We start from the raw sequence: 15,380 nt of genomic DNA, 5'->3' as shown, positions 1-15,380 counted from the left end.
GCCTGGTTTGTTAGATTTCAGTCTCTTAGATTAGAAAGCAGGCTCAGGAACTGACTGGATAACTTGCAAACAACTGACTTTATGAAATCTTGACTATATGGTATTTTATCAAATGCAAGGGAAAGTGCAAAATAAGTTTAAGCTCCTGTGCTGCGTGGAAGTCCCATTACTGCTAGTACTTCACAGGAGTTGGATGAAATGCGTGATGTGATGTGATGCCTGCTAATCCAATGGATGAGTGAGAGTGGGATTGAGGGGGCTGAAGGACCACTGAGCCTGGCCTGGAGAAGTCCAGGAGAAGTGTGGAGCATGGAGCAGTTGAAAAGTTATCCTGGGATTTGACAGGAGCCGCAGTGAAAAGGGCTGGATTGTAACAGCTGAGGAAGAAGTAGCTAGGTGGGTTATCGTATAGGACTGCGCAGTGCATGGATTTTAATCCTCGTGTTAATTGTGCTTGCTGTACACTGAAGATATTATACTATTAGCTTGATGCAAGGTATTCATATTTGTTTGGAGCACTTAAAAGGATTTCCATGCAGAAATTTCTGCTTTCATTTTCTGAGTGCTGCACTGAATTGCAGGAGAATTTAAATTGGAAAGGATGTCTGGAGGTTCCTTAGTCAAGTCCGCTGCTAAAGCAAGACTTTGGAGTCAGAAAGGTTGTGCTAGGCCTTGAGCATCTCCAAAGATGGAAATCCCATAACTTTGCACATCCTTTTCCAGTGCTTGACTGCCCTTGCTGTGGCACTTTTGTTTTTTTCACCTGTGTATACTTAGTAGGACTTCTCCCTGCTGCAAAATGTGTCCCTTGTCATTTGATGGCACACCACCAGCAAGAACCTGGCTCCATTTCTTCTTATCACCCCATTTCCTTATTGAAAACAACAGTTGCATTCACCTCTTCTCCATGCTGAGTAAACCTAGCTCCCTCAGCCCTTCCTTGTGCTTTAGCCCTCTGTCTTTGTGGCCTTCTACTTGATCTGCCCAACTGTGTTTTGTAATGGGGAACCCAAAACTGGACGCTGGGTACATGAGATCAGTGGATGTGATCTCATGACTGCTGAAAAGAGGAAAGTAATCAGTTTCCTTGACCTCCTGGCCATGCTTCTGCCAATGCAGCCCATTGTTTGTTAGCCATCACCACTGCAATGGTGCACTGCTGATTTCTGTTCAACTTACTGTCCACCAGGACCCTTCAGTCCTTCTCTCCAAAGCTGCTCTTTGGTCTTTTGGTTAAGAGCTTGCTCTGTTTCATGGGATTACTCTCTTACAAGTGTAGTAGTACTTTGTATTTTACATCCAGTGTAGCAGTCAGGGTCTGGTTTCTGGACTCTGTTACAACAATGAGGTATGTTATTTTTTGTTTGGGGCTGAGCATTCTTTTTAGGTTACTAAGAGAAGGAACATATTTTCAAATATGAATCTCAAACTTGCAGGCAAATATATGGGAGATAGGGCATACACTAGAAAACCTGGTTTTCTTAATTTATCAGACCTTGTTTTTTAACTTCACATGAAAAGAGAGACTTGGTCACTTAAAGAAGTGTCAGATTCGGGCCTAAAACCGGATGCTATTTTTAAGTACAGAAAAGCTAAGCTGTAAAGTGAGGATTACAAAAGTTGTTCTGATACAGTTAAAGAAAATTAAGGCAGCAGCAAAAGTGATGATGTGGTGTAAATTAAATCTGGGGGCTCTTTTGGCATTGGTTTATTTAAATAGGTTTAGGGTAAGCTTAAAACAAAGACATGTTTGGCAGCCTACGAAGGCAAAGCCAAACTTTGAAAATACTTTGAGAGTGACAGAAACTGGACTGATCTAGACAGTGTGCAGCATAAGTAAATAGATGCTAAATAGAGTTAAGTGATCTCCCTCAGTTCATGTAATCACAAAGACTGGTGTCAAAATAGGCCTCGGAAATGGAATTTGTGTTCTTATCCTGGTCCCTAAGACATCATCTGTCTGTGCTTCAATTAAAAACTGCAATCCCTTGAAAGTATGGATTGCTGCTTCTTCTCCCTGTCTGACACCTAACACAGCAGCATCTGGTTTTGGGTTGAGATTTTTTATACCAAATAGGTGCTGAATTTAAGTCAATCTGTGGCATTAAGAGTGTAAGGAGGGCAGTGGGCTCCTTGCCCTGTTCAAAAGCAGTGGGACTGGTGGCATTTGCTGCTGCTTTGGCCTCTGCAGCTGGCAAAATGATGTGAAGTACTTTTTATATGTCATGCTTGACATTCAGAAGATGGCTGTATACCACGTTACAGTCAGTAGTTTAAGTATTTGGGGTTTGTGGTGTGTGTTGAAGGTATTTTTTTTGCACAGATTTTTTTTTTTTAAAGATTGTCATCTTAGAAGAACAAGAATAACTTTAACCGGTATTACTTGGCTTGGTTTTATGTTTGTATTTTGAGATAAAATACAAAAAAAATCAGACACCTTAAAGTTGCAGAATAAGAACTGTGTTGGAGAACAAATTAATTTAAAATCTGCTTGTAGTTTAAGTACTATAAGTGAAATGCATATCTTGTGGAATATTAACATAAATCAACCAGCCAAAATGTGCATAAGCTCAAGTTCTGTTTCCTTAGTAAGTATTTTCAGTAAAAGCATCCCCAGAGGATTGGATAGAAATGTCTGGCCTTACATTTACTGTTTCAAATTAAAATTAAGGCAATTGTATTGGTAATTGAAAATAATGTGATTGTTCCTTTCTGGCACAAATGATTTGAGCAAACAATCTAAATATAGTTTGTGCTGGATGTGTTGTTAAAATAGATAACATTAAGATAATTGGCAAAACCTGAAAACTCTGACAGTCACAGCAGATTAAGGAACTTTTAAGTTTTTCCACAGGGCTGAAACATGGTGAGCCTTTCTGTTTGAAGTTTTTATTGAGTGCTGGAGGTTTTTTTGTCCAATTTTCAAATAAATTCACACTGTTAACTTTGTGCTTTCTGGGATAAATACCATGAATTTAAATCAATTCAGTCTAATTTAATTTTGTTTCTGGAATATTTTTATAAGTTCCTTGTTTCTGTGAGGCATTTTGTCAGACATAGTTCAATGATCACATAAGAACATAGTTTGAGATGAACACAAAGGATAATAGTAAGACACTTTTCTTTCCAATCTGGGTGTCAGGAACTCGTTGTGTTACTGTTACACGAAGGGCTTAAATCAAACTGCTTGTGAACAGCAATAAGATCCTGCTGTAATGATCTGTACACTGCTAGAAGGACTGTGCCCAGTATGTGCTCTCAAAACAACAGAGGCTCCTAATGCAGTTCTGGGGTTGCAAGGCGCTCACCTAAATACCTACACTGCTTTCAGAGATGTGCTGGCATTTCAGTGTACTTTCTCCAGCCTTTGTGTTCCTGTGCTGACAAAAATCCTGGTGACAATTCTGTTTCCTTTCTTCTGACATGTGGGGGTATTTTTAACTTTAAAGGAGAATTGCATTGGCCTCTTCCCTCCTTCCCTATGTCTCTTGATGGAGAGTAAAAGGCATTTCCAGAATTTAACTGCAAAATGGGTGATTCAGCTGAAAAGTGCATGATGTTTCTAAATGACCTTTTCTGGGAAGTTCCTGTAAAAGAGTGAAAGTTCAAAATCATGATATAAAAAAATCATACTGACCATTTTGTTGTTTTGGATGGGGTGGTGCCTTTTTATTATTTTTCATTTTGAATATCCCGTAGGTATACTACTTTATGTAAAGCCTTTCTGGTACTACACCACAGTGTTGTGTCCTGGCTTTATTTGCTTGGGACTAGGGTTGCTACTGAGGAATCGTTAAATTAGTAAGCCTCAGTCCAACAACACTTGTTTACATTTACATTCTATGGATGTAGAACAAATACTTGGTTTTTGAAGGATTAGGGTTTTGTGGTTTTTGTTTTTTTTTTAAATTATTTTTTTCCCATTACTGTTTTTTCCTTAAGGATAACATAAGACTTATGCTCACTTTTCTGTACTGTGTTTAAAAAAAATTTGAAGTTTATGAATTGAAAACTTTTTATTTGCATCTGTGATGTAAAAGGAACATCAGGCTAGTCATTTCTAGTCACCTTTTCTGGTATGTTCATAATTCTCACAATAATGGAAGAATGTGGGTTTTGGAAAATAGGGTTATTCAGGATGTTTCTTCTCCAATTCCAAACCGTGCTTAAATTCAACCAGCTTCTGTGTGGCTTTTGATGGTAGTTTTATGGACAGACCCTAATTCTCAAAGGCAAGAACAGATTCCAAACTCCGAAACCAGATTTCATCTTACAGCTTGTTCCTGTAGTTGGGTTTCTTTTGGAAAGTGCACATCAAGCACCCTGTGACAGAACACAAGAGGGATCAGGGCAACATGTCCTGCTCTGGGATGGTGGGAAGAAGCCAGAACTTTAATCCTTGGTTGTCACCATGAACTGGTTCTAAAACTTCATGCAATACTTGGAATTGAAATGTGGCTTTTTTATTCCAAAGCTTCCATCTTCCTAAGGAGAAATCCTCTCCCATGCAATTCTTAAACTGTGGGAACCTCCAGACCCTCCATGCAGCCTGTTGGAAACTTTCTAGCTGATATCAAAGGTGTTTTAAAGCTGCAGTATGAAAACACTAAAAATAAACCTGAACCCGACCAGAACTTGTACTAGTAAATGTTGCTGTTTGCTGTGTTGTGTGTGTAATATGCCTACTTGCAGAAGCGTTGGCTATGCAAGTATAGCCTAAGCTATTTTTCCCTCTCCTATGAAGTTGAATGAAAGTCAGAAGGGCTCAGAAGTATCCGTAACCATCCCCAAAATACTTTTAAGGGAGTGCAGCAGCAACTGATGGTGTACGAGAAGGGTAACGCGACTGCACAAGGGGCAGTGTAGCAGAGAGCGTTGGTTCTGGTACGCGTCTTACTCTTCTCTGGTGTAACAGAAGCACAGTGACCAACGCGGCATCCCCCGAAGAGATGCCGGACCCTGCGGCCACCCCAGTCCGGGCCTCCCCCGCCGGCCCTGCCTGGGGCCCCGGCCACACCTGCCGCACGCGGAGCTGGGGTGCGCGGCGGGTGCCCCGCAACCCGCGCCGCGGGCCGGGCCAGGACCAGGGCGGTTCCGCCGCGAGAGGAGCCGCTGCTGAGGCCCGAGAGCCGCCCGGCCCGGCTGAGCCGCGAGGGGAGGCCACGTCCGCCCGGCGGGTGCCGGGCCACGGCAGAGGGGAGGCCCTCCAGCAGCACCGCCCGGCCCGGCCGCCACCGCCCCCCTTTGCCTGCGCGCGGCCCGTGTGCCGGCTGCCCAGCCGGGCCCCGCCTCGCCGCGCTCGCCAGGAGGGGCGGGGGCTGTGGAGCGACGGCAGCGAGCAGGCAGGCGCGGAGCTGCCCTTCTATAGAAGCCGCCATTAGCGCTGGGACCCGGTGACAGGGTCTCGGCGTCGGCGGCCGGCGCGGCGCGGGGAGCGGAGGCAGCCGGGGTGGGGCCCCGTTTGATGGATCCCCGGATAGCCTGGTTCCAGCCAGAGCAGCTCGGCCCCTCGAACCGCCTGTGGATGCAGATCTGGGAGACCACGCAGGGGGTCCGCAACCTCTACTTCCAGCAGCAGCAGCAGCAGGAGCAGCAGCAGCAGAGCGCCCCCGCCGGGGCTGGCCCGGCCTCCCCGCCCGGCATGTACCGCGCCCCCCGCTCCGACCCCCAGCCCGACTTCCTGCCGCTCGAGAGCGCCAACAACCAGCACAACCGCAGCCACCACCAGGCCTCGCCGCCCCCGGGGGCCGCCGCCTGGGCCCGGCCCGCACGGGGGGGGCCGCCTGCCGCCGCCGCCGCGGCCGCCAGCAACAAGAGGAAGCGCGACAACAAGGCCAGCACCTTCGGGCTGAACTACAGCCTCCTGCTGGGGCCCCCCGGGCAGGGCCGGGCCCCCGCCCTGGGGGACGAGCCGGCCGCCCGGGCCCAGGCCGGCCTGGCCGAGCCGCTGTACACCGGCACCCCCTGGAAGAAGAGGAACTACAGCCAGGGAGTCTTGGGGTGAGCGGCAGCAGCACCGGGCCGGAAGGCGGGCGGGCCGAGGGGCGCGGGGCCTGGCCCCGGCCTGATCTCTAGAGGAGGCGGGGGCCGAGGCCCTCCCCGCCCCAGGGGCAGCGGACGGGGCGGCGGCCGAGCTGCGGTGGGGAACGCTGGGCCTCGGCACCTGAGGCGCGGTGGGGCGCGGCCCCGGGCTCGGCGGGTGTCTCGGGGTGGCCGGGCCGGGCCCACGGGGCGCCGGTGGCCGCCGTCGGGGGCAGGCAGGGGCAGCGAATGTCGGGCCACTGCCCCGCCTGCCCGAGCGCGGCGTGAGGAACCGCCGCCCGGCCCCGCTGGTGCGCAGCGGCAGGGCAGCCCTCGTGCGGCCTTCGGGCCGCGCCGGGCGTCGACTCCTCTTGTAGGGAGCAGCGGGTGCCCCGGTACGGGCGAGCCTGTCCGCGGTGACTGGAGCTCCTCGCCTGTTGTCACCGCGTGTGCACGTGTGGCTGTTAGACGCGCCTCGCTCGGTACCGCGCCATGCTGCCCAGCACAGGTGTTCCTCTGCCGCCTCGCTGCTCTGCGGTGATTGTGCTGGTGGTGGTATCGGTGAGGGGTCTGATGCCAGTGCTGCACACGCACATGGTGCTGGGCTGAATGAGGCTGGCGAGGTGGCTGAGCTGGGGAGGACAGCAGGACAGCGAGCAGCACGCTGTCAGCAGTGCGGGTCCTGCCTGCCTACCCTCCGCAGCTGCTGCTGTGCAAGCTTCTGGAGCTTTGTGTTGTGTGTGGAACAAATGTGTAGTAGGAGTTATAACTTAAAAAACCCAATAACCTGCTGCTGCTAAAAGAAAGTGCACAGTCTAGGAAATTACATGGGGAGTGTGTTTTCTAAGACCTTACAGAGAAGGTAGGCACACATAATTGTAAGGGTGTTATGGATTTCAGTATGGGATTATTAATGGTTTTCATGGATCTCTGACTGTGGAATGTGTGTTCTAATATGAGTATTTTCCCCATGGTGTTTTTGTGTTAACTTAGGTCTCGTCACTTGGGCTTGCATGACCCACAGAGAGTGAGGGCAGGCAAACGTGTATCTTCTGTTTGCCTGAAAACTGTTATAAGCCCTCCCTCCCCCCTCTTTTTTAAACACAGGATGGCTTTTGACATGAGTGATACCCTGGATAAAAACACTTTGGCAACATCTGTGATTTTGTCTCCCCCATCTCCGCAGCAGAGCACTCTGACATGTGTTTGATCTGTTCAGTATGGGCATCTGGGGTGGTGTGTGCAGGTGTAATACCCTTTCCAATCCTGCTCTTTACAAAGAAGTCTGGCTTGGTTCCAGGGTTCAAATTGTGGAGGTGTTCAAGTGTTGAAGGCCCAGAAGAGCTCGTTTTAGAAACGGGTAATGATTTGGGTATGTTAGCTTTTGGGTGTCCAGCTTGTACCTAAGTGTCCTTCAGCCCCCTCCCACTGCCCTCTTTGCCTTCCAAAATCAGCCTTCTGTAGGATTTGTCAAAATGACTGTTCAAATTTGGAAGACAAACTCTTATCACCTCTGGCTCCCTGTTTTCTTGGTGTGTTACCTTTACTGCTGGGGCTCTCTGATGTTACCTTTACTGCTGAGGTTATAGTAATTCCTAAAATGACATTGCAGAAGTGTGCTATTTTAAGTTCTGTAACCACTATACATTGAAACCTTCCATAACTTTCTTCACATATCTTAAAATTACTGTGTGCAAAACACACAGAGTACTGAATTTTCATAAGTTAGTTTTTGGACTCTGTATCTTCCAGCTTGTCGCTTATTTACTTGAAGGTTGAGGAACATTTTTAGAAGTGCCTTTTGCTCTTCCTTTCTGTCTTGCAAATCCAGAAACCTTTTCCCTTTACTGAAGGAATGGGGGGAGAGGGGAAAATGGTGAACTTCAGTAAGAGATTAATAATGATGATGATAATAACAGCAACTGTACCAAAGTATCCAAGATGATGTCTGTTGCTAGAGTAGAATTCCGTCTGAGGCAGTTTCAAAGTCCAAGTGAAAGCACCTTGTGGACTTTTGTTTTTCTCTTTTTTTTTTTAATAGTATCAAAAAGTACTCAAATATATTACATGGGTCTACATTTATCTTGACTGTCTAGTTTGTGGCATATATTTACATGACACTGAGGTTCTGGTTTAGCTATTTCCTTTGTTCAAAGCAGGGTAAGGTAGAATGTCTCTAAAGATACGCTCCTACATTGCTTTTCCTAAATTGTGAAAGCGAGTGGTGTTTGCTTCTAAAAAAGCGATTTATTCCAAAGCTATTTAGAGACAGTTGGCTAACAGTCTTGAATGAAGAATTGTGAAAACAATTTCTGAAAGGATCTGAAGCCTCTTAGGAAAGCATAGGAGGTGCTTAACTCTTGTGAAGGTTGCAGTGTGACCGACTGGCTGCTGGTAGGGCCACATGGAAGCCTCCACTGTCACTGCCTGGAGTGTGCACTCAGATGCTGCTGTCGCTTCCTCATATGAGTTCTGTTTAATATCTGTCTGTTGTGAGACATCTATCTTGGTTCTTGAGACACCAGGCAGGAATGGTGGATAGAGAGGTTTGTAACCTAGCTAATGAGGTTGTTGCCAAAGTAAATATTAATTATTTCCAACATGAATTCCCAAATTTGTTTTAACTAGTTCTAACAGTTATTGGGGAAAAAAAGATACCCACAGTTCTATTATGGCATTACTTGTGTGATAACAGGTACCTTTTTCTTTTCAAATTGCTTTGATGCAAATCATGAAAAATAGTAAAGCCCCTCAACACCTTTCACTATACTATCCTGTAATTTTGTTCAGTTAATGACTTTAAATTTAGAGTATTTTGAACAGGAAAGTGTTTTGGAACAGTCCCATTTTCAGAAAGATTAGGCCTGACTTGCTGGCAAACAGGATTGAATGCTGACATGTGGCATTCATATTTCCAGGACAAGGATGTCACTTGTGCATGGCTGTGCAAAACAACTCAGAGTATGCAATTATATTGATCAGCTGTGTGGAAAAAACAGTCCAATAAATTTTAGCTAGTTGGACAGTTTATGTAAACATGTAACAGCTGTCTGAAGAGTTAGGTAAGGTAAATATGTTGACATAGTGGAGATTTTTGTTGGAAGATAAATATCTATTCAGTGAAATCTGTTGGGTATTTTTCTTTTCAGGTTTTGTGTATTTATTGAGAAACAGTACTTTCGTGGTTAATGATATTTATATAGACAAAGATATAACCAAATAATTAACAAATGACCCGCAATAGTATTGTTTTTGGTTTCAGTACAGGTTTCTTACAAAGAATGCACAATATTTGCTAACATTTACCATGAATGCTGAACTACTGACATTCAACAGGTGGCCAGTCATACAGAATTAATGGTGCTATTGTATGCATTGTATTCTGACCTGTTTTAATATGCTCCCTTATTATAATTTTTCAGATTTACAGTTCAGTTAACAATGTAGATGTTTGCGTTACAGGTACTCCTCTTTGTTCCGGCAGTCTTAACTTTGTGACTTCTGAAATACCACTGTAAATCAGTTGTCTAGTGCTGCCTGCAAGTTGTTTTGCACCAGTCGGATTCAGCCTGTGTATCTTGCATCCCCTCTGGGGACTTTGTCAACAGGCAGTAGTGCTAAAAAGAACAGATAACAGAAAATGAATGAAGAGGTTTACATTATGCGTATGATGGTACTGGTGACTTAAACCTTCAAAGAGTTCAATGGGATTTACCTTGATGAGGTACTTGGTAGCAAAACTCAAGGATGTAGAGGGATGTGTGGGTTGGGGTTTTGGAGGGGAGCTCTGTGTATCTGTCCCCCAAGAGTAACAGTAAATAATGTCAGTAGTGTCACAGTTAAAAAGGAAGAAAAAGGTTTTTGGAATACTGAAGTGGCTGTTTTACAGCTTTCACCAAGTTTAGACTTAGCCAGCCTAGCTAAAGAGTGACACAAGAAAAATGGGTAAAGCCAGAAGCCTTAAGGGTAACACAACCCCAAAATAAAGGCTTGCATGTAAGTTTGGCCTGTCTTCTTGTAGATTTGTGTGATTCTTGTGCCAAAGGAAAGAGTCTAGTTAGTGCACAGTTCCCAGGTAGGAGCTGTAGATTTTGGACTCTCCAGGGAGCTGCTTAGGTTTCACAGGAATCTGCAGCCAAAGGCAAGAACCCAATTAATATGTGAATTTAAGGTGGAAAATCTGCCATGTGTACTCCCAAGGAGAGAAGACAGTGCATTTTGAAATACCAAATTTGCTAAAGAGAAGACAGTGCATTTTGAAATACCAAATTTGCTAAAGAGAAGACAGTGCATTTTGAAATATCAAGTGCATACGTTTTTGAGGTACTGATGGGAACTTTGCCATAACAGGGAGAGAATCCTGTGACCTCAGAGGAGGAATGTGCGTGGACACACACACACACCTGTGGGCTGCTGAATTGGTTGGCATGGAGTTGAGCGGGTTTCATCTTATTTGATATAAGGGTTCCTAGTATGTTGCCCAGGATTACAGAGGATACCATGAAATAAAATAACTGCTTTAGAAAGTAAATAGCTTAAAGCCATATATCTTTGCTACAGAAATTCTATTATTATTTTTTCTTTTTTCCGCCACATGAAGTTTGTGAGCTTCTCAGGTCTTGTAGTCTCTTTTTTTTGAAAGAAGCTAAGTGTATTAATGCAGGCACAAGCTCATTCTCTGCAGGCTTTGAGCTGACCAGAGGACATGCAGTTACAGTAACGCAGCTGCCTGCCTGAGTAACTTACCGTGTGTGCCTTTAGCTCTTGTTTGCTCAGGTCCTTGCATGGTATCAGCCACAGTGGCATGATTTCTATGTGGGCTGGAGGGTGAACAGAAAGAGTTGAGTGTAGTGGGAGCAGAGCAGATATGTGTACCAGCAGCAAGCATCTAGCCAGACTGAATGCCTAAGTTAGGGAAATCAGATAAAATCCTAATCAGCTGTATTGTTTTCCGTTGTGTACTCTTACATGCTTAAATCAAATGCATGGGTGGTGTTTGATTTGCTGTGGCATTACTGAATACATAAATGATACAAGCACTTTTGTGTGCAGACTTCTTATTTCTGGTCAAACAACAATGAGGTGTGTGCATGACTTCTAAATGTGTCTTCTGTTACAGTACTTGGCATGGGTTTTGGATTTAGTAAAGATGTGTGTGTTAAAACAGGTTCCAGTTGAATTTATCATGTATATCATGTGTAAAAATAAGTTACTCAGGAAAGATTCATAGACACAAGTCTGTTTGCTTCCTGAGAAAAACTCTTAGGACAGTACTGTCCTCACTCTGTAGCTGCATATGTAAGCTGAAAGGAAAAAACGAGTGCAAATCCTTTTCTTGTATGAGTCTAATAAGATCTACTGTCACTGTCTGTCTCATTGTGAGTCATGCTGTGGCACAGTTCTGGCAATGCCCTTGTGACAGCTTGTGCAGCTCTTGGAAGGTGCTCATCTGGGGTTTATGGAAGTGAAATCAGATTTTTCCCTACAGCCTCCTGCAGTCAGAAGTCACTTCTTTTGGAGGGACTGGGAGAGAGAAACAAGTTTGCTAGGGAGTGAAGATGTTGGACTAGATGCAGTTAGAGAAAACCTTTAGGACATATACCGTGAATATTATATAGCAGTATTGTTCGAGCTTGGAGAACTTTGGGATGGTGCCAACCTTTTGGCATGTTTGTTTGAAGAATATAAGAAGGACTTCAGAGACCTGCTGGTTTCTACACCTGCAAGGAAACAGTGTGTTAATGTCTTCCTGTGAACTGTTTTGTTTTCTCCAGTTCTTATAATCTGTTTGGGACTTGGATACTTATTTACCTTGTTCTATAAGGAACACAAGTTTGGCAGACTATTTTTTTTTTTAGATAGAGATGTCTATATTAAGTAAATATAATATTTGAAATTGGAGTGTAAGATCTGTTTTTCACTTTGGGAATCTGGAAAACTTTGAAATGTGGTTTTGAGAAGTTGTGTACACAACCTCGCTATCAAAATAGACAATAATAGAAGTAATTGTACTTTTTATTGACCTCATAACATGGTGATTTAGAATACATCTCTGAATATGGGGTATGCGCTCCCAAAACAATGTATATGGCAAAATTTAAGAGGTGACTGTTGCTTCTAAGTTTGTTGTTAATGTTGTATGTGATGTAAACTAGTGGTTCCTGTACTCTCTCTGTAGGATGTTGGAACTGGCAGCAGTGGGAGAATGCAGCCTAGAGTCAGCCTAGGTGTTGTGTTGAGAAGTGTGTGTGCTGGTAGTGGTACAGCAACATAATCAGTGAAAATCTTGCACAATACGTATTATAAGCAAATAAATACTATTGCTATTCGTAGGGAGCTGTTGGCGTGCTAATTCATTCTTTGAATGTGCTTGGATTTCTTAAGTGATGAGCATTTGTCTTTTTGAATTTTCTTTCTGGATGAACTGCCAAAGAATGCTCAAGATGTTGGTCATATTTGAATATTGCTTTCTGTCCGTTTGCCTAGAAATTGAGGGTACAGAAAGTAATCATATGAGCAATCATAGAAGCAAGAAAAAGAGAGGAAGACCAGTGAACTGGATGCAGGCTTCAGATATTTTCCCAGGCTCCAAACAGCTTTACAGAAGGGGCAATTTGAACTTTACTCATTTTGTAACTTTAACCTACGATAGATAACGCAGCAGGACTTTTTTCCAGGGATACAATGAATTTAGGATATCAAAACTAGAGATAAATGTGGATTCAGGCAGCAGAACTCTTGTTTGTAAATTTGTACAAACCCCTCTCCTACATATGTCTAGAGCCTGTTTAAATATTTTCAGTGTCTTTGTGTTGATGATACTTGTGTGTTGTATCATATTCATGCAGTTAATATATGTGTGTGGGTCTTGGGGCAAGCTGTCCCTGATGGTTATCTTCTTGACCCTTAAAGCTGTGTCACAGAAGTTGTGCAAGGCTGAGCAGCACAGCCCATGAGCTGGCTGTACCACAGTCACCAAGCTCTGAGGGTGGGAGCAGGCAAGAGGCAGCTGCTCCAAGGTTTTTGTAGCACATCAGCTCCGTGTGAGGATGCAGTGCGTGCGTGACTGGGTCTGAGGATGTCTTACACTGGTACCTCAGCCACAGCTGTTAATTTTCTTCCTCCCATGGTAACAATTAAGATTCTTTGGCAGCCCTCCTTCTAGATCATCCTCTGTGACAGTTTCATAATGTCCTCCATGGCATGAGAGCTACATCTGAATTATTCAAAAGCGATATGGAGCTAAAGAGGCACAGTCTTGCTACAAGTGCTTGAGAAGGCTTTACAGTGTGGAATTCTCCATTGCTGTAGTGTTTTGCATAGATCTTGCAATGTTGTTTTTGCACTTAATTTTACGGGATTTTTACTGAAAACAGTAGTAGTAGGGGCTCAAATAAGCAGAGGCTTAGGATCAAAATAGGATCGTGCATCTCTGCTCTTTCATCTTGTTGGTGTGATTTATTAGGCGGGAAATAGCCAACACTATATTGAAAATGTAGTTAGACAGCGTGGAGGAAATAGTGTTGTAATTCTACAAGTAATGGGCTATAACAATGGGCAAATGCAAGCATTAAAGTCCTCTAGAAACTTCCAAGTCAGGGACATGAGCCTAGTAGAGGAAGAGGTGTGTACGTGAGTAGGAACATGGGCTCATCATCTTTACTCAGTGTAGATGGACTTCTAGATAGATTGAAGTGCACACATTTTAAAGTGTCACATGCTTTTTTACAATTACTTTGTTTATAGATCCAGTAAAATATGAAAGAACTTGTATTAACCTGTCACAAATATCAAGTACAGGTAAGCCCTTCATATAATGTCATACTCTTAATTAGGGCAAGAACACTGTTAAAATACACCATGCAGGAATATCTTGCTGTAGTGTGATTACTAAGGTGCAGATCTTATGTGTCAATATATAGTCTGAAGATGGCAAATCCTTAATCAAAGCTTGTCGACCTTGCCTGACCTCTTGATGTTGTGATTGATCTAGACTGAGGAAGTGTGATAACAACTTTCTCCTTAAGTTTTTGTCTCACTGTGTTAATTTTAGAGGTGTTTGCTTCCTCTCTTAGCTTAGGAACAGCTGATGTTTTCTTCTGTATTGCAAACAGCGAAAGTTTTTTTGTGGTTCTGGTTTGGGGTTTTTTGTTTCACGGGGATTGTTACAAAAGCATGCTCCTTTATATCTATTTATATTCCTCCCCCTTTCTCCCTCAGTGAGATTTTGGCTTTAATCTAGAATAAGTATGCTCATAGTTTTTGAAAATGGCATGAAGTTTTACTCCAGATTTGTGCTGTGCACAGTGGCTTCACCTCTTATGTGTTCAGAGGTACTCCTCGCCACAACTGTCAGTTAAATTAGCAAGTTAAACATGGTGTGGTGAAGGAACTGTTTTGATCTGAATAATGATCGTGATTGCAGATCACACAGCCTTGGGTCAGTATTGAGCCAGGCTGAACAAATGAGGTCCTGATAGTTTGTTTTGCTTAATTTTGATTTTTGCTTTGCTATATCATGCTCTTCTTCAATTGGGCGATTCAAGTAATGTGCTTGAGGATCTTCTATTTACTTAGCCTTTTAGTTGTGTTTTGGACTCAGTGTCTTACTCTTGTTCATCCATGGTGATTTTTCCTTGTAGCAGTCATCTGGCAGGTACTCACAGGAGAAAATTTTCATGTTGATTTTTGCGTTGAAGAGCAAGGCATTATTTGAGGCAAGCAACTTCTTGCAGCATGAGGTGGAAGAGAAGTTTGCCACATCGAGCTTTTGGATTTCTTCTTATAGGATAGTTTCTGAGATTATGCAGAAAGGACAGCAATGTCTTGCTTTTGTTGCTATCTTGTGATTACATTATGCATCAGCTACAAATGTTTTCTTAGCTAAAATCTATCTAAACTTGAATAAACTAGTGATCTTGCGAAGCTGCTCTTGTTACAATTTGGCCAGATGTTACAGGGTGGAAAAAATAATGTTTCGATGGCAGTAAGTAGCAGTGTCAGCTCTGACAGTTTGGAGCAAAAGAAGAGAATAACTGTGTAATAACAAACTTCCTCTCTTGTTTCTTGTATAGTGTGGTATTTGCCTGTAGGCATTAAATCACTGAACATCATATGCTGGAATAGTTTACTTCAGCCTTTGCTCCTCTGAAGCTTACCTGCTTCAGGCATGCTGAAACCTGCTCTTGGTGGCTACTATTGATACATCAGTTTGTGGAGCTTGCAGCAGCCTTCTTAGGCTTCTCTGATAGCTGGTCTCCACTGCTGCATCACTATTCACCAGACACATTTGCTTAATTTTCAAATTATTGAAATTATTTTGAGAAAGTGCATTTGGTAAATGAGTTGGATGAACCTTG

The 15,380-nt window shown here is 43.8% G+C and overlaps 1 protein-coding gene across 2 annotated transcripts in view; it reads left to right on the top strand.

Annotated features, from left to right (window-relative positions):
• The first annotated feature begins 5,170 nt into the window (after positions 1-5,170).
• The window catches only part of TENT4B (terminal nucleotidyltransferase 4B), a 50,102-nt gene continuing 39,892 nt past the window's right edge, over positions 5,171-15,380 (top strand). For both annotated transcript variants that reach the window (XM_080637858.1, XM_080637857.1), the window contains exon 1: positions 5,171-6,000. In XM_080637858.1, the coding sequence (XP_080493984.1) occupies positions 5,465-6,000 (536 nt within the window). In that variant the 5' untranslated portion in view covers positions 5,171-5,464. The remainder of the gene's footprint in view (positions 6,001-15,380) is intronic.

Source organism: Psittacula echo, assembly GCF_963264785.1.
Source record: "Psittacula echo genome assembly, chromosome: Z".
Lineage (NCBI taxonomy): Eukaryota > Metazoa > Chordata > Aves > Psittaciformes > Psittacidae > Psittacula > Psittacula echo.
Note: the sequence above shows the minus strand (reverse complement) of the source record. Positions and strands in the feature narration are given on the sequence as shown.